The sequence below is a fragment of the Nycticebus coucang genome, chromosome 1, assembly GCF_027406575.1.
Source record: "Nycticebus coucang isolate mNycCou1 chromosome 1, mNycCou1.pri, whole genome shotgun sequence".
NCBI classification, from domain to species: Eukaryota; Metazoa; Chordata; class Mammalia; order Primates; family Lorisidae; genus Nycticebus; species Nycticebus coucang.
The window spans coordinates 98,077,459-98,092,775 of NC_069780.1; the positions used below are offsets into that span (position 1 = coordinate 98,077,459).

The 15,317-nt window shown below is 41.2% G+C and overlaps 1 protein-coding gene across 1 annotated transcript in view; it reads right to left on the bottom strand.

The window, feature by feature from the left end:
• Positions 1 to 497: 497 nt before the first annotated feature.
• STOX2 (storkhead box 2) overlaps positions 498 to 15,317 on the bottom strand; it is a 101,562-nt gene continuing 86,742 nt past the window's right edge. Inside the window, exons 3-4 of the mRNA XM_053584844.1 lie at positions 12,602 to 14,870; positions 498 to 6,832 (exon numbers count right to left, since the gene is read on the bottom strand). Coding sequence (XP_053440819.1) covers positions 6,637 to 6,832; positions 12,602 to 14,870 — 2,465 coding nt within the window. The 3' untranslated portion in view covers positions 498 to 6,636. The remainder of the gene's footprint in view (positions 6,833 to 12,601; positions 14,871 to 15,317) is intronic.

Sequence of the window (15,317 nt, forward strand, 5' to 3'; positions counted from 1 at the left end):
ATGACTCCATATTGCTATTAACTAAAAATGCAGTTTCCCAGCTTAATCATTAACTTGACATCAAATCATTTTGGTTTGAAAAAAATGAAGTCTTATTCTCCAAGGACAAAGATTTGCCACAGTGAAGAGAATCAAAAGAATGTATAATAGGTTCTGAAGGCAGTGAAACATGGTGGCATTCCCAACCTGTGCCAGTGATCTGCTGGAGTATGTGAACAGCCTTGTAGAGTTTACTAGGGAGAGGAGCACGGAAAATTACACGGATCTCTAACCATCACTCTGTTTTAAATTCAAACAGTTAGCTAAGAGTGTGATTATTTTCAACATTCCTGGAAAAAGAATTTTGATCAGAAACTTTCACTTTCAGTTGTTTTAACTGAGAAGGTCTGATCATGCAATAAAGATTTGTTACAAAATCGTATTTAACTGAAGACAGAAATAAATTGACCTCATGTAAAGTAGTTGATCTCTCAAGTGCCAAAAAAAAAAAAATCCACTTAGACATATAACCAAATGTTATTTAATATCTTAAAAAGTAACACAATCCAAAATGGATATTTCACACAACACTACATAAACAACATGAACACAATATTACCATATGGAGGGACTTTCAAATATAGACTTACAAAAATCCCTGTCCTTTTTTTTTCTTTTAAGTTATTATACTAAGCATGACAAGTAATCATCATTTACAATATGGTACACTGACACGATAAAAACCATGTTACAAATGTGCTGTTATAAATCAGTAACATTAGGGAAGACATTTCATGAACTGTAGTTATTTCATATGAAATACTATACAATATAAACAGAACATCCATCTTGGATGACCTTTACAGCAACCAGAGACCAAGTAATTTAAAATTTTTTTTCAGTGCAAACACATTTTATTCAAGGCAGTCTTGGCTGCAAAATTCCTTTCTAACATACAGTAAATCCCACCTGCACTTCTTAATTCATTTATCCTAATGCAATTGTCACATTCAGTCACTCAGAGAAAGGTACCTGCAGAATTATGATCCCTTTAAACTTGACGTTTAAATTTAATTCTGTTCTATAACGTAGCATCTATGTCAACTGCTCTAAGGATTTTAATTTGTAGCTGTCAATACTCAAGAAGGTGACTCTGGGGCAGCTCGAGTGTGTGCGCACAATACTGTAGTGTACTGCCCTTCCAGTGTGGAAAGCGTGTCACTATCTGGGGGACAGGGATGGAGGACCTTGGAGGGAAGGAAAGGGAGGAGCTGCTGGGTGCCCCCTTTCATAATTGATTTCCTAGAACTGTGGAGGAGATCTCAAGCCTCAGATCTGGTACCTCTTTTTGGTGGGAGCTAGGGAATGGGGGTACCAAGGTCAGCCTTTGGACAGGGACGTAGGCAGCTGTCCATGGGGCAGCCAAGTGTCTTATCTCACATTTCCAACCTTTCACAGTCATCATTGCTGCCTTGCTTGGAAACATCTCCTTTCCTAGTTGGCATGATGTGTGTGTGCGTCCGCATTGCAAGCCAACCATATATATGCAATTAGTCTTGTTACTGGTAATACACAAGCCCAAGAACAAAGTTTAGTCCCCCTTGAGCCCTGCAGAATTCTGCATCTTGTAGATCATCAACTGTTAAGTCATAGAACAACAGTAAGAACACAGGTTTGGGTCTTAGGGGAGCCATCCCTGGGGACCTCTTTCTAGGGTGCAGCTGCAGAAGAGATAGAGATAAAATCTATCAGGGAGGTGCCAGTGTCTGCTTGAAACACATAAGGACATTTAATAATGAATTTTCTTCACATATGTAATTTATGAAATGCCTCCTAAATAAAAACCTGTGGGGGAACATATTGGATGTATCTTTAATACTACAAATCCTTCTGGGAGAGGGAAGGAGGTGACAGCTGATGCTTTTCTCCTTGGCAAAACTCAAACCAAAAGTAATTTCTTGCCTGCCCATAGTTTACTAACCCAAAGCAAAGCAATGTTTTCCCATGGCTTTTGTGTTCATTTTTCCTGTTATAGCTTCCAAAGCCCAAAGCACGTGCAGAAGAGCACCGAGGCAGGAGAGTACTGGATGACTTCAACAATGGGCAGGACGGACCTGTGGGGTGGATCCACTCACGTCTGACAGCACAATACGAGCTGGTTCTGTGACTGCTACGTGGTGATGGAGAAAGATCCCCAGCAAGGATCATGTCTCCTAATTTGAGAAAACACTTACAACTGGATCAGCTCCCTCAGAAACCCGGATCTTCCAAACTAGGGCTCAGTCTAATTATACTGAATTTTTACCGTGCTAAGGACTGTTGTGAAGAGTACTTGACAAAGTTTTTAATTAAAATTTCTGTTTCAGCACCTTCCACTGCCAGGAGCAGTCAAGTCATGAAAGACAGTATTTTGGCACGGGAATTATGGAAACCCAACAGGAAACTGTAAACAGATGTTATGTCCAGATCTGCCCTCTGACTGCAACGGCAATTTGGGTGGATTTGTTGACCTACCACTTCACTAAGTGGTACCAGTCAGCTGTGCTGAGGGGTAACATCCCAGACGCCCTGAAATTTTTGAATGAAAATGGACAAAGGTGTGAAGTTGGAGGTTTTTTCTTTGACTTTATTAGCACACATCAGAAAAATAGCATTGTATTTTGTGATTTCTCATGATGGTCTACCGAACAGATAGAAAATAGATCATTGATAGCTGCCACTGTGTTTCTAGGTGATCTTAAGTCACTCCTTCTGTTTATTCTCTAAGTATGGATATCACAAATATGACTTGCTTTTGTTAACTGTTTGTGAATTCAAATGCTTTGGAAGCATGTTGAGATCCCAAAATGAACTGTGCAAAGTCAGCACTGGTTGTTGGGTTTTTAAATCAAGCTCCAAAACTGCCTGTTACAAATGACAAGACTTTCAAAAACAAACAAAAAAAATCACAATTGTAAGTGTGAGCAATATGCCTATAATTTAAGCTGAAAACTTTATTTTCAAGTACACTTGGTGGTGATAAGTGGTTTATCCTGGATAGGATTTTTTTTTTTTTTTTTTATAAAACAGTGCCAACCTAAAAAAGGAACAATGCTGCCATTTCCACTAAACAGGTTTCTTCTCCCCATGGTGACCGCAATCTAATTTAAATTTACATTTTAGAAATGCTGGTTGGGTTATGAAAGAAAGAGATTTGGAAACAGCTGGTGTTCAGATCACTGTTAGTCCAGATTAACTTTAAATGTATGATTCCTGAACTTGAGCTTCTCACCACTGGAGGGAAAAGCAGTGCTTTGTTATTTTTACTCCTTTCTCCTCTTCTATGTGATGGGCAGCCCCCCCCGCCCCGCCCCCCGATGCTCATTATGGTCCCCTGAGATGCACAAAATATATATAATGGAATACATATTATTTAACAGAAGTTGTGAGATTCACAGAACAGGGCTTTTAATTAAAGTGAAGTTTGGGCTCGATTATGGTAGCATGTGAGTGAAGGCAGAAAGGCCCAAAGTGCTTAGAGGCTGGCTGTCCAAATTTCAAGTGTGTCTTCTGTTACTGAAAACATAGAATTCAAATCAGATTTCCATAGGAGTAAATAGCTTGCTACGTCAACATTTACCAATTGGCTTTTCACTGGAGAACTTTCAGCAGGGATGGGAAGGAAAGGGGGACGTGAGAATTTTTAAACTTCCGTTCACTCATAACAAAACCAAGTGCTCTTTCATGGGAAGACAGAAGACAGGATTACATCAGAAAGCCAAATGTGGCAAGAGCAAGCCACAATGATGGAAACGTCATGAGTCCACACAGGCAATCACAACACACACAGAGAACACCATGGCCTGAACATTTCAGAAACTTTGCTTTTCTGAACAATCTACTGTAACACACTGCTGCCATCTCATCAAATTTATGGAGGTAGTTATATGTAAAAATAAAATTACCATAAAGTAATATGCTGTATCATAATAATACATAAGTGCAAAATGCCGACAGATGTGTTGACCCCTTCAAGTTGAATGCTACACAGAGATTCAACCAGATTCGGTTTTGTAAACCTTTCAGTTGATAAACTCTTAAGACTGGGTAAGCAGGCATGTAACACAAAACTATGCTTTTGCTGGAGGAAAAGGGTTTTGGTGAAGCTTGGTGAGGACCCTCAGGGCTTGGGCACTGAGAAAACCTCACCATCTTGGTGACAACTACCTTAGATCACATTTGTGATGTGCTTCCCACCACTACACCTCCCCTGCTAAAGAATCATCATTAGATTTGGATGGGAGTGTTTCTACTGGAACATCGGCTTACAGGTACTATCTTTAAAAGTCCATTTCTATGCTAATGGCTGGTCTATGGGAGTTTTTTTTGTTTGTTTTTAATCATGTACCCCATGGCAACGAGCAAATGGTATACACATTTTATTTGAATAATGTCTTCTTGTAAATCTGTTTTGTGAAATGTCAATAGATTCCTATTTTAAAGCTTCTCTTAAAGGTAAATGCTTTCCCTTTCTTGTTCACACTGCATTGGTTCTTTCAATGGCTACTTTTCAGAGGATCAACTAGAGGCTGATGTCTCATTCCAATGGTTATATTATTCATGAACTGATAGTATGATAAAAATTTGAGAGTAAGTTTTCAGGAAAAATGAATTTAGACAGAAAAATTTAGTAACTATATGGTGTAAAGCTCCCCAAGGAAAGAGACTATGGTGCATTAGACACATCCTCATGGTTCCTTCCGGACACATTTAAACAATGAGACAGACAATGCATTTCTGATCAATCCAGGCAGGCTTTGGGGGAAAGAAAGCATGGGCCTGAGAAGTTTCACTGTAATAAGCACGAAAAAGAAATTTACCAAACTCGAGAAGTCCAGTTCGGCCCAATGCAACTTTCAAATAACAGAAAAATCTGGGAGTATTCAAATGCTTCAAGAATTAGTCCAACTGTGTATATGACTGCATTCTTTAAGCAGATGGCTAGGGATTTAACCTAATACAGAAACAGAAGTGTCTCACAAATTTTACGCCAATTACTCCAATCTGAGGTGAAAATATTTTAGATTTATTTTTGGATATATATATATATATTTTTTTTTTTCTTCTTCTTCTTCTTCTTTTTGTAATGGTGTATGGCTCCAAACAGCACATACCGCTAAAACTAAAGAAAACTTCATGTCTATTCCACTGTTCTCAGAAAATAAGATAAGGGAACTCTGAAATGTCTCTTTCCCATAAGATTGAAGCTGAATTAATTGTAATCCCTTTGCTGCTGAGTTGGAATTTTTGTATTCAACACGACATTGTAAACTAAAGCAAAAAAGGTTAACCATTTTGAAATAAGTTGGGCTAATTAACTATACATCCAACCTAAAAATGCCTCCTGAAATTGGTTACAAAGTATCTGTAAACATTACTCTGGCATAGTTCACGTATGCATAATTGTTATTCTCATACATTTTAGGGGAGTACAAATTCTGATTATTCCACACTAGCAGAATGAGTTCACTCTGTTATTCATTATGTGGGCACATGTTTATTTCTAATTAAAAATTATTTTAAAAGTTTTCTCTATAGATACCTTCCCAGGAATAAAAGGCCTGAAGTTCGACTCTCCCTAAATTTGCTCTTTCCTATAACCACTAAAAATTATCTCCCACAGCCTAATTTAGGCATTCTATTTAAAACTACATAAAATAGATTTATGTCCTTCCATTAGAAAGAATAACATCCTCAGGCCATACTCTTCATTTGTATCACAAAGAACATTTTGCTTTTAAACAAACTAATATTGTATCTATTATAGTAAGTTAGAATCGCCATAAGTATCATGAGGAGGAAATTACCTTCCTTCCATATTTGATAAACACCTTTTAAAAGTCCACATTACTTCTTCCATCACTTAGCGCTGTGCCCCAGCCAGAATGGGAATTCCCTTCCTTTGTCCACTTCAGATTCAAAGCCCTATATTCCTGTTTGTGATTATGGAAGGTTAAAAACCAGACAAGCATCTGTTACACTGGAAAACAAAATCCTGACAGCAAACACTCCCAGTATTTCCACTGCGACTGCTTCGCACACACTTCCATGGGCTCTTGCGAAATAGTGTCACGAAAACTCACAGTGACAAGTGACTGGTGCAAAAACGACTCACACACAAAGGGCTGGGTCCCTTCTACTCGGTTTTGGCATATGGTTTCCCTCAAGGTGGACCCTTGCATCTGACATTTTGTGGTGGCTTAAGTTTTCTGGAAGTGTCAAGGATCAGTTCTGTGGCACCATTTAACCACAGACAGGGAGCAACACACATCTGTGGCATTTTAAAATGGAATTGGCAACTGCATGACATTGAAAATGCATATTACACTTACAGTGTCTAGACTTCCCAATGTGTGCTCAGATACAATTAGTGAAGCAAAGTATACATATCACCCCTACTGCTAATTCAGTTGCTACAGAGCCATAAATGTGAAAAGCAATACTTTGAAATAAAGATTTTTGTTTTCTTTTTTTTTGCCCTAGCCTACTTAGCAGCACAGTTTAAGTAAACACAAAAACTGTGGTTGAGATGCTTGTCTTTCCAAAGATGTAAACATCAGTCCCAGTGTCGTAAACTTTGCTGTCAAATGAGACAGAAGGTCTGAGGCAGGATGACTGTCACACACTAGTCACAGAAGCTTGCAAGCAGTTGGAAGGTTTCTGTAATTTGTCAGCTTCGTTCGTGGAGGGGTCTGTGCTCGCTCGGAAGTTGAAGGCTGGGGCGGCTCCACCATGGGCCGGGCTCAGGGCAGGGTTCTGCCGGCGGTTACTTTCCACAATGCTTGATGTGTTGGAAGCCAGACTCTCCCGAGTACTAAAAGAGTAAAAAGGGTTTGTTTTGTTTTGAACATAAAGAGTTCTATATTGAGCCCCAGAGGAAGAGCAAATGATGTCATTAATGGATTTCCTCTGCTGGGTCAGAAGGTCATACCAATATACATGTTGGCTGATTACCCACATACGCTCCTCCGACATGGGCTCCAGAAGCTTTCACAGACATGGAATAATCATCAGCTCGCTAAGTGAATGAAGGGTTTTTAAACTGCTAACTACACTTGAAAATGTCTTCCCCTCCTTTTTACATTCAAAATCTGAGATGATAGCTATCATGGTTCGTTTTAAAAATGAACACACATAAATACACCTAAGTAATGATTTCACTTCGGGGTGGAAATTCACTAGCACAACTGCTCCCAAGTAAACTCCTCAATTTTACCTTAATGATTCCATTTTCATTCTGGATTAGCAGAATTTGAGTGTGGTTGACTCAGAGCATGTCACTGGCTAACTCTGCCTCACTGATGAGAATAAAATTTGTTTTAAATACTCTATACTTATACGGTTTCATATTTTTACATTTTAGTTAAAATACATTGTTTTCAGATAAAGGACCTTCGATTTTTCTTCTATTCACTTATGAAATGTACACTGATTTCTGCCCTCCTTTGGTAGAAATATTTCCTCTTTTTCTGAAAAGAATTCTTATAGAAAAGGGGCTTTTAAAAGCTTCATTATTTTGATTTCTCTTTTAATTTTTCTAAGCTATAAATACTTGAATCTGGCCAGCACTCTGGGAGGCCAAGGCAGGTGGACTGCTTGAGCTCAGGAGTTTGAGACCAGCCTGACCAAGAGTGAGACCCCATCTCTACTAAAAACAGAAAAACTAGCTGGGGATAGTAACAGGCGCCTGCGGTCCCAGCTACCCGGGAGGCCAAGGCAAGAGGATTGCTCAAGCCCAGGAGTTTGAGGTTGCTGTGAGCTATGATGGCACATCACTCTACCCAAGGTGATAGAGTAAGACTGTCACACACACACACAAAAAAAGAAACAAAGAAATACTTCAATCTGTTTGCTCTAAGAGATTTAGAACATTTAATATTTCAAATGCATAGTGCAATAGCATAAGTAAGATTACTGGGCCTGAGGGGAACTGAATACGTTTCATGTTCAAGGTCCTCAAAATGGCTACCAGGAACTTAATGGCTTTCACAGAGATTGAAGAAGCCATAATCACTGTCAAAACATCCACCCAAGGGGAATAGTCAATATTTAGAAAATATTCTATAAGAATTGGTCTCTGTAACTGAGCTAACCCTGCTAAAGCTAGTCAACAGGAAACTGGGACAGTGGAGACAGCCACTCCTCCTCTCTCACCGCCATTCTAAGTGAAGAGCAGTTCTCTCTGAGGCCTGTACCCTGGCAGCCCTTTCTAACAGGGTATTTCAGGCTAATCTCTTGTAGCCTTGATAATTTGCTTCTCTCCAAGAAGCCAAGGGTTAACTATTTAAAAGGCAGTTTGCTTGGTCAACTACCAAAAGGGACAAATGGACCTTGCTTTTTTGAGACAGAGTCTCACTCTATTGCTTGGGTGGTGGTATCAGCCTAGCTCAGGGCAACCTCAAACTCCTGGGCTCAAGTGATCCTCCTGCCTCAGCCACCTGAGCAGCTGGGACTACAGGTGCCTGCCACAACACCCAGCCAGCTTTTCTGTTTTTAGTAGAGATGAGGTCTTGCTCTTGCTTAAGCTGGTCTCAAAGTCCTGAGCTCAAGCAATTCTGCTTCAGCCTCCCAGAGTGCTGGGATTATAGATGTGAGCCACTGTGCCTGACCAGGACCCTTCCTGAATGCAGAGGGTACCTCCAGAAGATTAATGCATTCATGGAGATAAGTCAAATTCTTTGGTTATGCTTATGGTAAATCTGAGCCCGTGTAAAGAAGTCCAAAATGTCATCACTAAAAGAATAGAAAGCTCTAGACTTATCCCAGGAACAGTCATCAGTGGCTTTTCAAAGCTACAATGGGGCATAGGGTGAGGTGGAGGATGGAGGGAGGGCAATGGACCTGGAGGCCCTCAGAGACCTCGAGATACACACCTTCAGGTTCATTCTTAATCACCATAGTAACCTTCTATAGGATGTGACTTCCTCATCTCTAAAATAGCGAGGGGAAGGTTATGATGCGATTTACCGACTTATACAGTGACTATGAAGAAGAAATAAGTCATCAATGAAGAATTTATATACTAAAACCCTAGAACAACATAAATGACTTCTGATATACATCTAGCATATAAAGAATTGCACGGTGACTGTGTGTTGGCTTGGGAACTGGTACATCACTAATGATGTCTTTTCTATGGGAAAGTGCATTTTAAGGTCCAAAGGACCTACTTTAAACCAGCTCTTAAGGAGTGGGCTTAACATTTGTTAAGTACCTGCTGTATACCAGGCATTGTAAAAAGTGATCATTCCAACAGGTCATCTGAGTTGGGGTCTATCTCTTCTGTGAGATGCCTTTGGCCATCTTCGACCATAGCCAACACATGAATAGTGATAAGTATACAAAACACTCCAGTTTCTCCATTGTTGTAATAATGATTACAGTCCGTGACATTTGTGACATTCATACTGAGGGCTTCAGATGTGATGATGAAAAATTTAACGGAGATGGAATGTTAGAGGTAAAAATATTTCTCCAATTTTGAAGTTTTTTTTTTTTTTAAGTGAACTAAAGCTAAAAGAGTGCAATCTTAAAAATAAGATTTCAAGATTTTATAGGCAAGAGAAACGAACCCAGTAACTCCGTTTTCACCTCTGCATGTGTGTTCCCTGGGCCCAGGCTCCAACAGCACGTGTTCAGGAGACACTTTAAACAAATGCAGTTCTTTCAGCTTTTAGACTGTATCTGTCAGCCGGTTTCCCCCTCAGACTGAAAAAGCAGGCTTTACATGTCATGATTTTTCACTTTCAATATTAGATCTCATAGCATAGGTCAAGTCTCTGCCTCTTTTCTTTCTCAATATCCCTTTAGTTCCCCCAAATGGGACAAAAAATTTTTGGAAATGTGGCTGAATGTGACCTCTGAGCCAGCACTGAAACCTTACAATGTGGAGAAAAATCACTTTTGGGGGTCTTTTTTTTTTTTTGGTTGGGTCTCTTAGTTGTTCAGTGAATTGTTTACTCGAAGGTTCTCATAAATGGCTGTTTCAAATTCCCATGTCTCACAGTAATGGAAAGGTATTAGCACTTTGCTAACTACTACTCATGCCAGAGAATAAAACTCTAAGTCAAATATTCTCCTTTGAAGAATGTTCTCATGCATCAGTAAGAAACTTAGTGAATTTACTGAACTGTATAGAAAATAAGTTATCTTCCAATCAAAGGATATTAAATATGAAAGGGATAAAATTACAAATTTCTGTAGATTCTCTAACTGCAGGAAATTTATGGGTGATTAAATTTCACACACACACACACACACACACACACACACACACACACACACACATATTCATGTAGAGAAAATTCGACCTAATATCAGTGGAAAGATAGGTGGCTAATGTGTGAACAACCCTTGCCTTCTACTGTGACATAGAATTTAACTTTAAATTCATTATTTGAAAAATAAAATAAAATAAACTTACTTTAACAATTAATCACAGTTAAGAATTTATAGGAATACATTCCATATTCTGCGCCCTAAATTTAGAGATAATAAAATGTATTCTGTGGCAATAGTGGTTCAACTATATGATGCATATCTCTGTTCACCCCTCCAAAACGAAAACACTTTCAGTATTATGCAGGGGTAGGTTTTTATTTTATTTTTATTCTTGAGATAGCATCTCATTTTGTTGCCATTGGTGCAGTGCTGTAGTGTCATAGCTCACAGCAACCTCAAACTCTTGGGCTCAAGTGATCCACCCGCCTCGGCCTCCTAGAATATTAGGATTATAGGCGTGAGCCACCGTGCCCGGCAGGGGTAGGTTCTTAGAACCCATTACTACTCCCACTTCAGCAACTCTTTTTGCAACTTTCTGTCTGTGGAAGTCCAGAGTCCAAGAGGGCCAAGTGAAGGGTTTGAAGGTGGTTGTACAAGAAGCAAGCAGGTAGGTAGAGTCTACATAAGAAGAAACAGGAGAACACAAAGAGACAGGCAGGTAAGCCATGTCTTCCATCAGCGATGGCTTTGAACTTCATTCATGAATGGCAGGCCTTTAGTTATGCTTATCAACTACTAGGTAATTGAAGGGGGGGGGAAGAGTAGAACAGGAAAATAGGGGGGAGGATAGCTAACATACAGTAGAAGATAAATTAAGATTTGATTTGGGCTAAAAAATTATTCAGCAAAAATGATTTCTTAGGAGAATGAGTGCATGGCTCCCTGTGTCCTCTTTGGGGGCAGGCAGGGGATACCTGCAAGTTGGTCTCTGGCACTTTCACCAGGGCCATCTCTGAGCTCTCTTCAGACTTTCGTGCACATGTTAACTTGGAAAAAAGGCCCCATGGCCAAAATAATAATTGTCGTCATCATCATCATCAAGAACTACCAGCCCTATATGAAATTAACAAAGGCCTGATATGGAATAAAGTGATTAATGATTCCCGATTCTGATTTTGGGATGCTTTGACCACAAATTATCAAGAGATACAGTAAAATTATCACAACAGAATTTGAATCTTTAGTGATTAAAATTAAATGTACAAAGCGCATAATGCTGAGTACTTGTTAAAATTCTAAGTACTGCAAAACCTTGGGAATCGCAGCTGATGAGAAATATCAGTCTCTCATTAGTATTTCTGCATCTCAGAGTCACCAATCTGGAGTAGAATTTAGAAGAAGAAACAATCAAGTTTCCTGTTGCTCTCTGAGGAGAAGGAAGAGTTAAGGAGAAAAAAGGAAGATGTACACTCTTGTTTCTTTCTTAACTCACGAACTTCAGTGCTTTGGACATGACCATGGGGCAGTGCAAACCCTCTGCTGAATGAGCAGCACCTGCTAAGAAAAAGGAACTATGAACAGACCGTCTAAGGCAGTGGTTCTCAACCTGTGGGTCGTGACCCCTTTGTAACAATGAAAATACATTGGGCATTAGGAAGGTTGAGAACCACCGGTCTCAACCAGTGGTCTGGAAGTGTCAGTTCTACAGGAGGAGAAATAAAAATGCTGGCACCTGCTTAGATCTAACAAGGCACAGGCTCCCAGCCATTCTGTGAGGGGAGCAAGTTTCTATTTCTCTGTGGATACAAGAACAGTGAAAGGAAGGTGTGGCTGCAAAGGGGCAGTGGCACGGAAAGCAGGGATCAAAATGGCAACAAACTTCTAGATATGCTAGAAAGGTTTTAAGATCTGCTATTATGGTCTCAGTAGAGGGCACCCCCATCCCCATTATCCATCAGTTTACTCCCAATCCCTACCCCCACCAACTATTCATTCTACTTAGAGTTACTATTTTCTGAACAACTTTAAATGGGAAAAACCTTTCTCTTATCATGGTGGCAACATGAACAAAGAAGAAAAAATACGGGGAAATGTTGATCTTAGTTAGATTGGACTGATGCAAATTTGAGGGAAGGAGCCAACCCACCAGTCCAGATTGGTGATCTCTACAGCTGCAGAAACTTTTTTTTTTTTCAATTCCTGAAAAAGAAGTTAGAAACAGGTTGTTAACAATGTAACTCATACAATTCTTAACCGTCATTCACAGAACTGAGACTGTGAAATCAGAAACTTTTCAAGTGATCTGCATAAAGCCCCAGACCCTGATCGGTGTATGTGTATGCACAACGACACCTCTCCCTACCGTGGCGAGTTGAATCCACTGTCCACAGTGATGCTGCTGCTGTCCATGCTGTCAAGCCGGGCTGAATGGGTGGCTCTCTGGTTGTTGCTGCTGTCAGTTTCTTTTGGAGTGAGAAGGGTGAGGTTCTTCTCAAATTTCCTCTGCAAGTCTCTTTCCTTCTCCCTCTCTAGGAGCCACTGCATGGTCCCTACATCATCTCTATTTTTTTCCTCCTCTGTGTTTTTGTTTGCCCCTTCCTCAGAGTCATCATCATCAGAGACATTGTAATAGTCAAAGGATGCTTCCTGGTTCCCTCCTGACTCCTGCTGACGCTGGGAAGCAGGCATGGCTTGTGCTGCTGAGGTCCCCAGGGAAGGTTCCAGTTTCTCACATCGGCCTGGCAGTGTGTCAGTAGGTGTCTTCGGGTGAGATTTGAGGAGGGACAGGCTTGATTTGTGATAGCTATTTACAGACAAGGTGCTATGAAGAGGTTTGAACAGTGTGTCTTTGCTGAATATCTCTTTTCTTTTGTCTAAGCTGCTGGGCTCAGCGCTACTGTGGTGCTGGACAAGGCGGCCATTGGCAATCCCTTCAGCTATTCCGCCTGAAGCAGCTGAACCCCCACCTAGCCCTTTTGGTGACTCCTCCTTGTGCCCTACAGGTTCCCTGGAGGAATGGGGAGTCTGCCTATCAGATGGGGACAGCTTTTTCACCCCTTCTGCCAGGGTCAGAGTGTCATGGTCCTCCTTATTTTTCCCCAGAGGCGATGGTGCCGTGAGCACCGTCTCACTAGAGGTGTTGCACTGGAAATAGTCATCTGTGGCTGTTTTAGTTGGACAAGAGTTGAGTTCACTAAAGGATGGCAAACTCTCAGGTGGTTTTCCAGGTTCCAAAAGGCTACAAGCACTGGAGGGTTCCTTGGTACCACTGACTATTTCTGGAATACACACATCTTTATAGCTTGTGGACGAAATGTGAGCCCTTGGATGACTAATGGCCTGCGCAGGCCTTAAAGTACTGTCGTCGATGTAGGACTGGCTGGGGGTCTGGTCATCTTGGTTGCAGCCTTCAGCAAGGTCTTCAGGCGTCCCTAGAGAAGAAGCACCCAGAGGGCCTTTGGAGTTATCCATCGATCTGGACCTCTCCTTGGCTTTGTTGGATCTCTCATTCCTGGACCTTCGGTCCTGAGTATGGCTGTGACTTCGGTGCACTTTTGAATGGGAGCTTCCCCTGGAAGGTTCAGGAAAAGGCATCTCAGTTCTCCTTTTGGCCAATTCACCAGACACATCCCATTCCGGTGTCATGGGGAAATGAGACTCAATCACGTTGGTGTTGCTGTGCATGATAAAGTTATCTCCTTTGTGTTCGATGATGAAGCAGCCCTCCCTGGGTGCCCTGGTAAGAGGGTCGCAAAAGTCATACTCTCTTTCCCCTGGGATATCCAGGTGGGAGCCATCTGAAGGGTCTCCTTTAGACACTCGTGTCTTGCTGTGGGACCGAGACTTTCCGTGGGACTTTCGATGAGTCCTACTCTTTTTACTTCTTCCGCTGTGATGGGCAGAGGACCCGGCTTTACTCCTCTGAGCTTTTTCTTCCTCAAGCTTCTTCATGAGTGCCGTGTGCCTCATGACATTCTCCACAGTCAAGTCGGGATTAATCCGCCTGATGATCTCCATTTCCACCTCCCGGGGGATAGTAGTTGGTGTGTCTTCATCTCGCAGGGGCCACTCCTCGGGAGGAAACTGAGCAGAAAAATTGGCCAGCTGTTTGGTCTTGTCTTTTTTAAAACTTAGCCGGAACAACTTGAGCCCAAATTTCTTAGATTGCTTTTCACTATCTTTAGGTTTCGAGAGAGTTTCTGTCTTGTAAGAAAAGTTGACAGTACTTTTGCTCTTTTCAGTTGGTGGCACCTGGCACAGAGAAGGAGGGCAGTAAGGGTCTTTGCAGTCCTTGGCAGGTTTCCTCTGCAGAGTTGATGCGTGCATGCTGTGCATGTCTTCTCGGCAGCAGTGGCAAGAGTCGCAGTGGTTTCTGGGCAATGTTCTTTCCCTGACACAGCCTGAGGCAGAGGGTGTCACGGTTCCAGGCTGCGGAGAGGTGCACTGAGACCTGTCCGGTATCCTCTCATCCAAATGGTACCATTTACTGTTAGTTCTTATGAGGGATGGAGTTATAAAGTAGGTCTGTGGGGTCACAATGAAATAGCCATCTGGAGTTGGGTAGATTTTCCTCTCCCGCACCAGCGTGTTCAGTGTGTGCCGCAGAATCTCTTGGCTTGGAGTTGGAACACCTTAAACAAACAAAACAAAAAAAAAACAAAAACCATGCTTGTGAGAATGAAGAGAGAACATGCTGTGAGTTCCTGACTTTCAGAATCCTGTTAATTCTGGCAAGTAAAAAGGATTCAGACAAAGGTGTTCATCAAGTCAGTGTGAATCCTCATTTTCTCTGGTAACTCCTAGAGTACTTACTGCCTCTAGAAGGAGAAAATATAAAAGCTGGGAAGACAGATGGCGTTAGATTGCTACTGTTGTTAAGAAGCCTTTACTGAACGAAATTATGAAAGTATTTTTAGGTGAGAGAAAAATGAAAAATGTTTTACATGATGTGAGATAAATATACAGAAAAGTTTTTTTCAATAAAACCAATGAGGGGCCAGGTGCAGTGTCTCACACCTGAAATCCCAGCACTCTGGTAGGCCGAAGAGGGAGGATCCCTTGAGCTCAGGAGTTCCAGA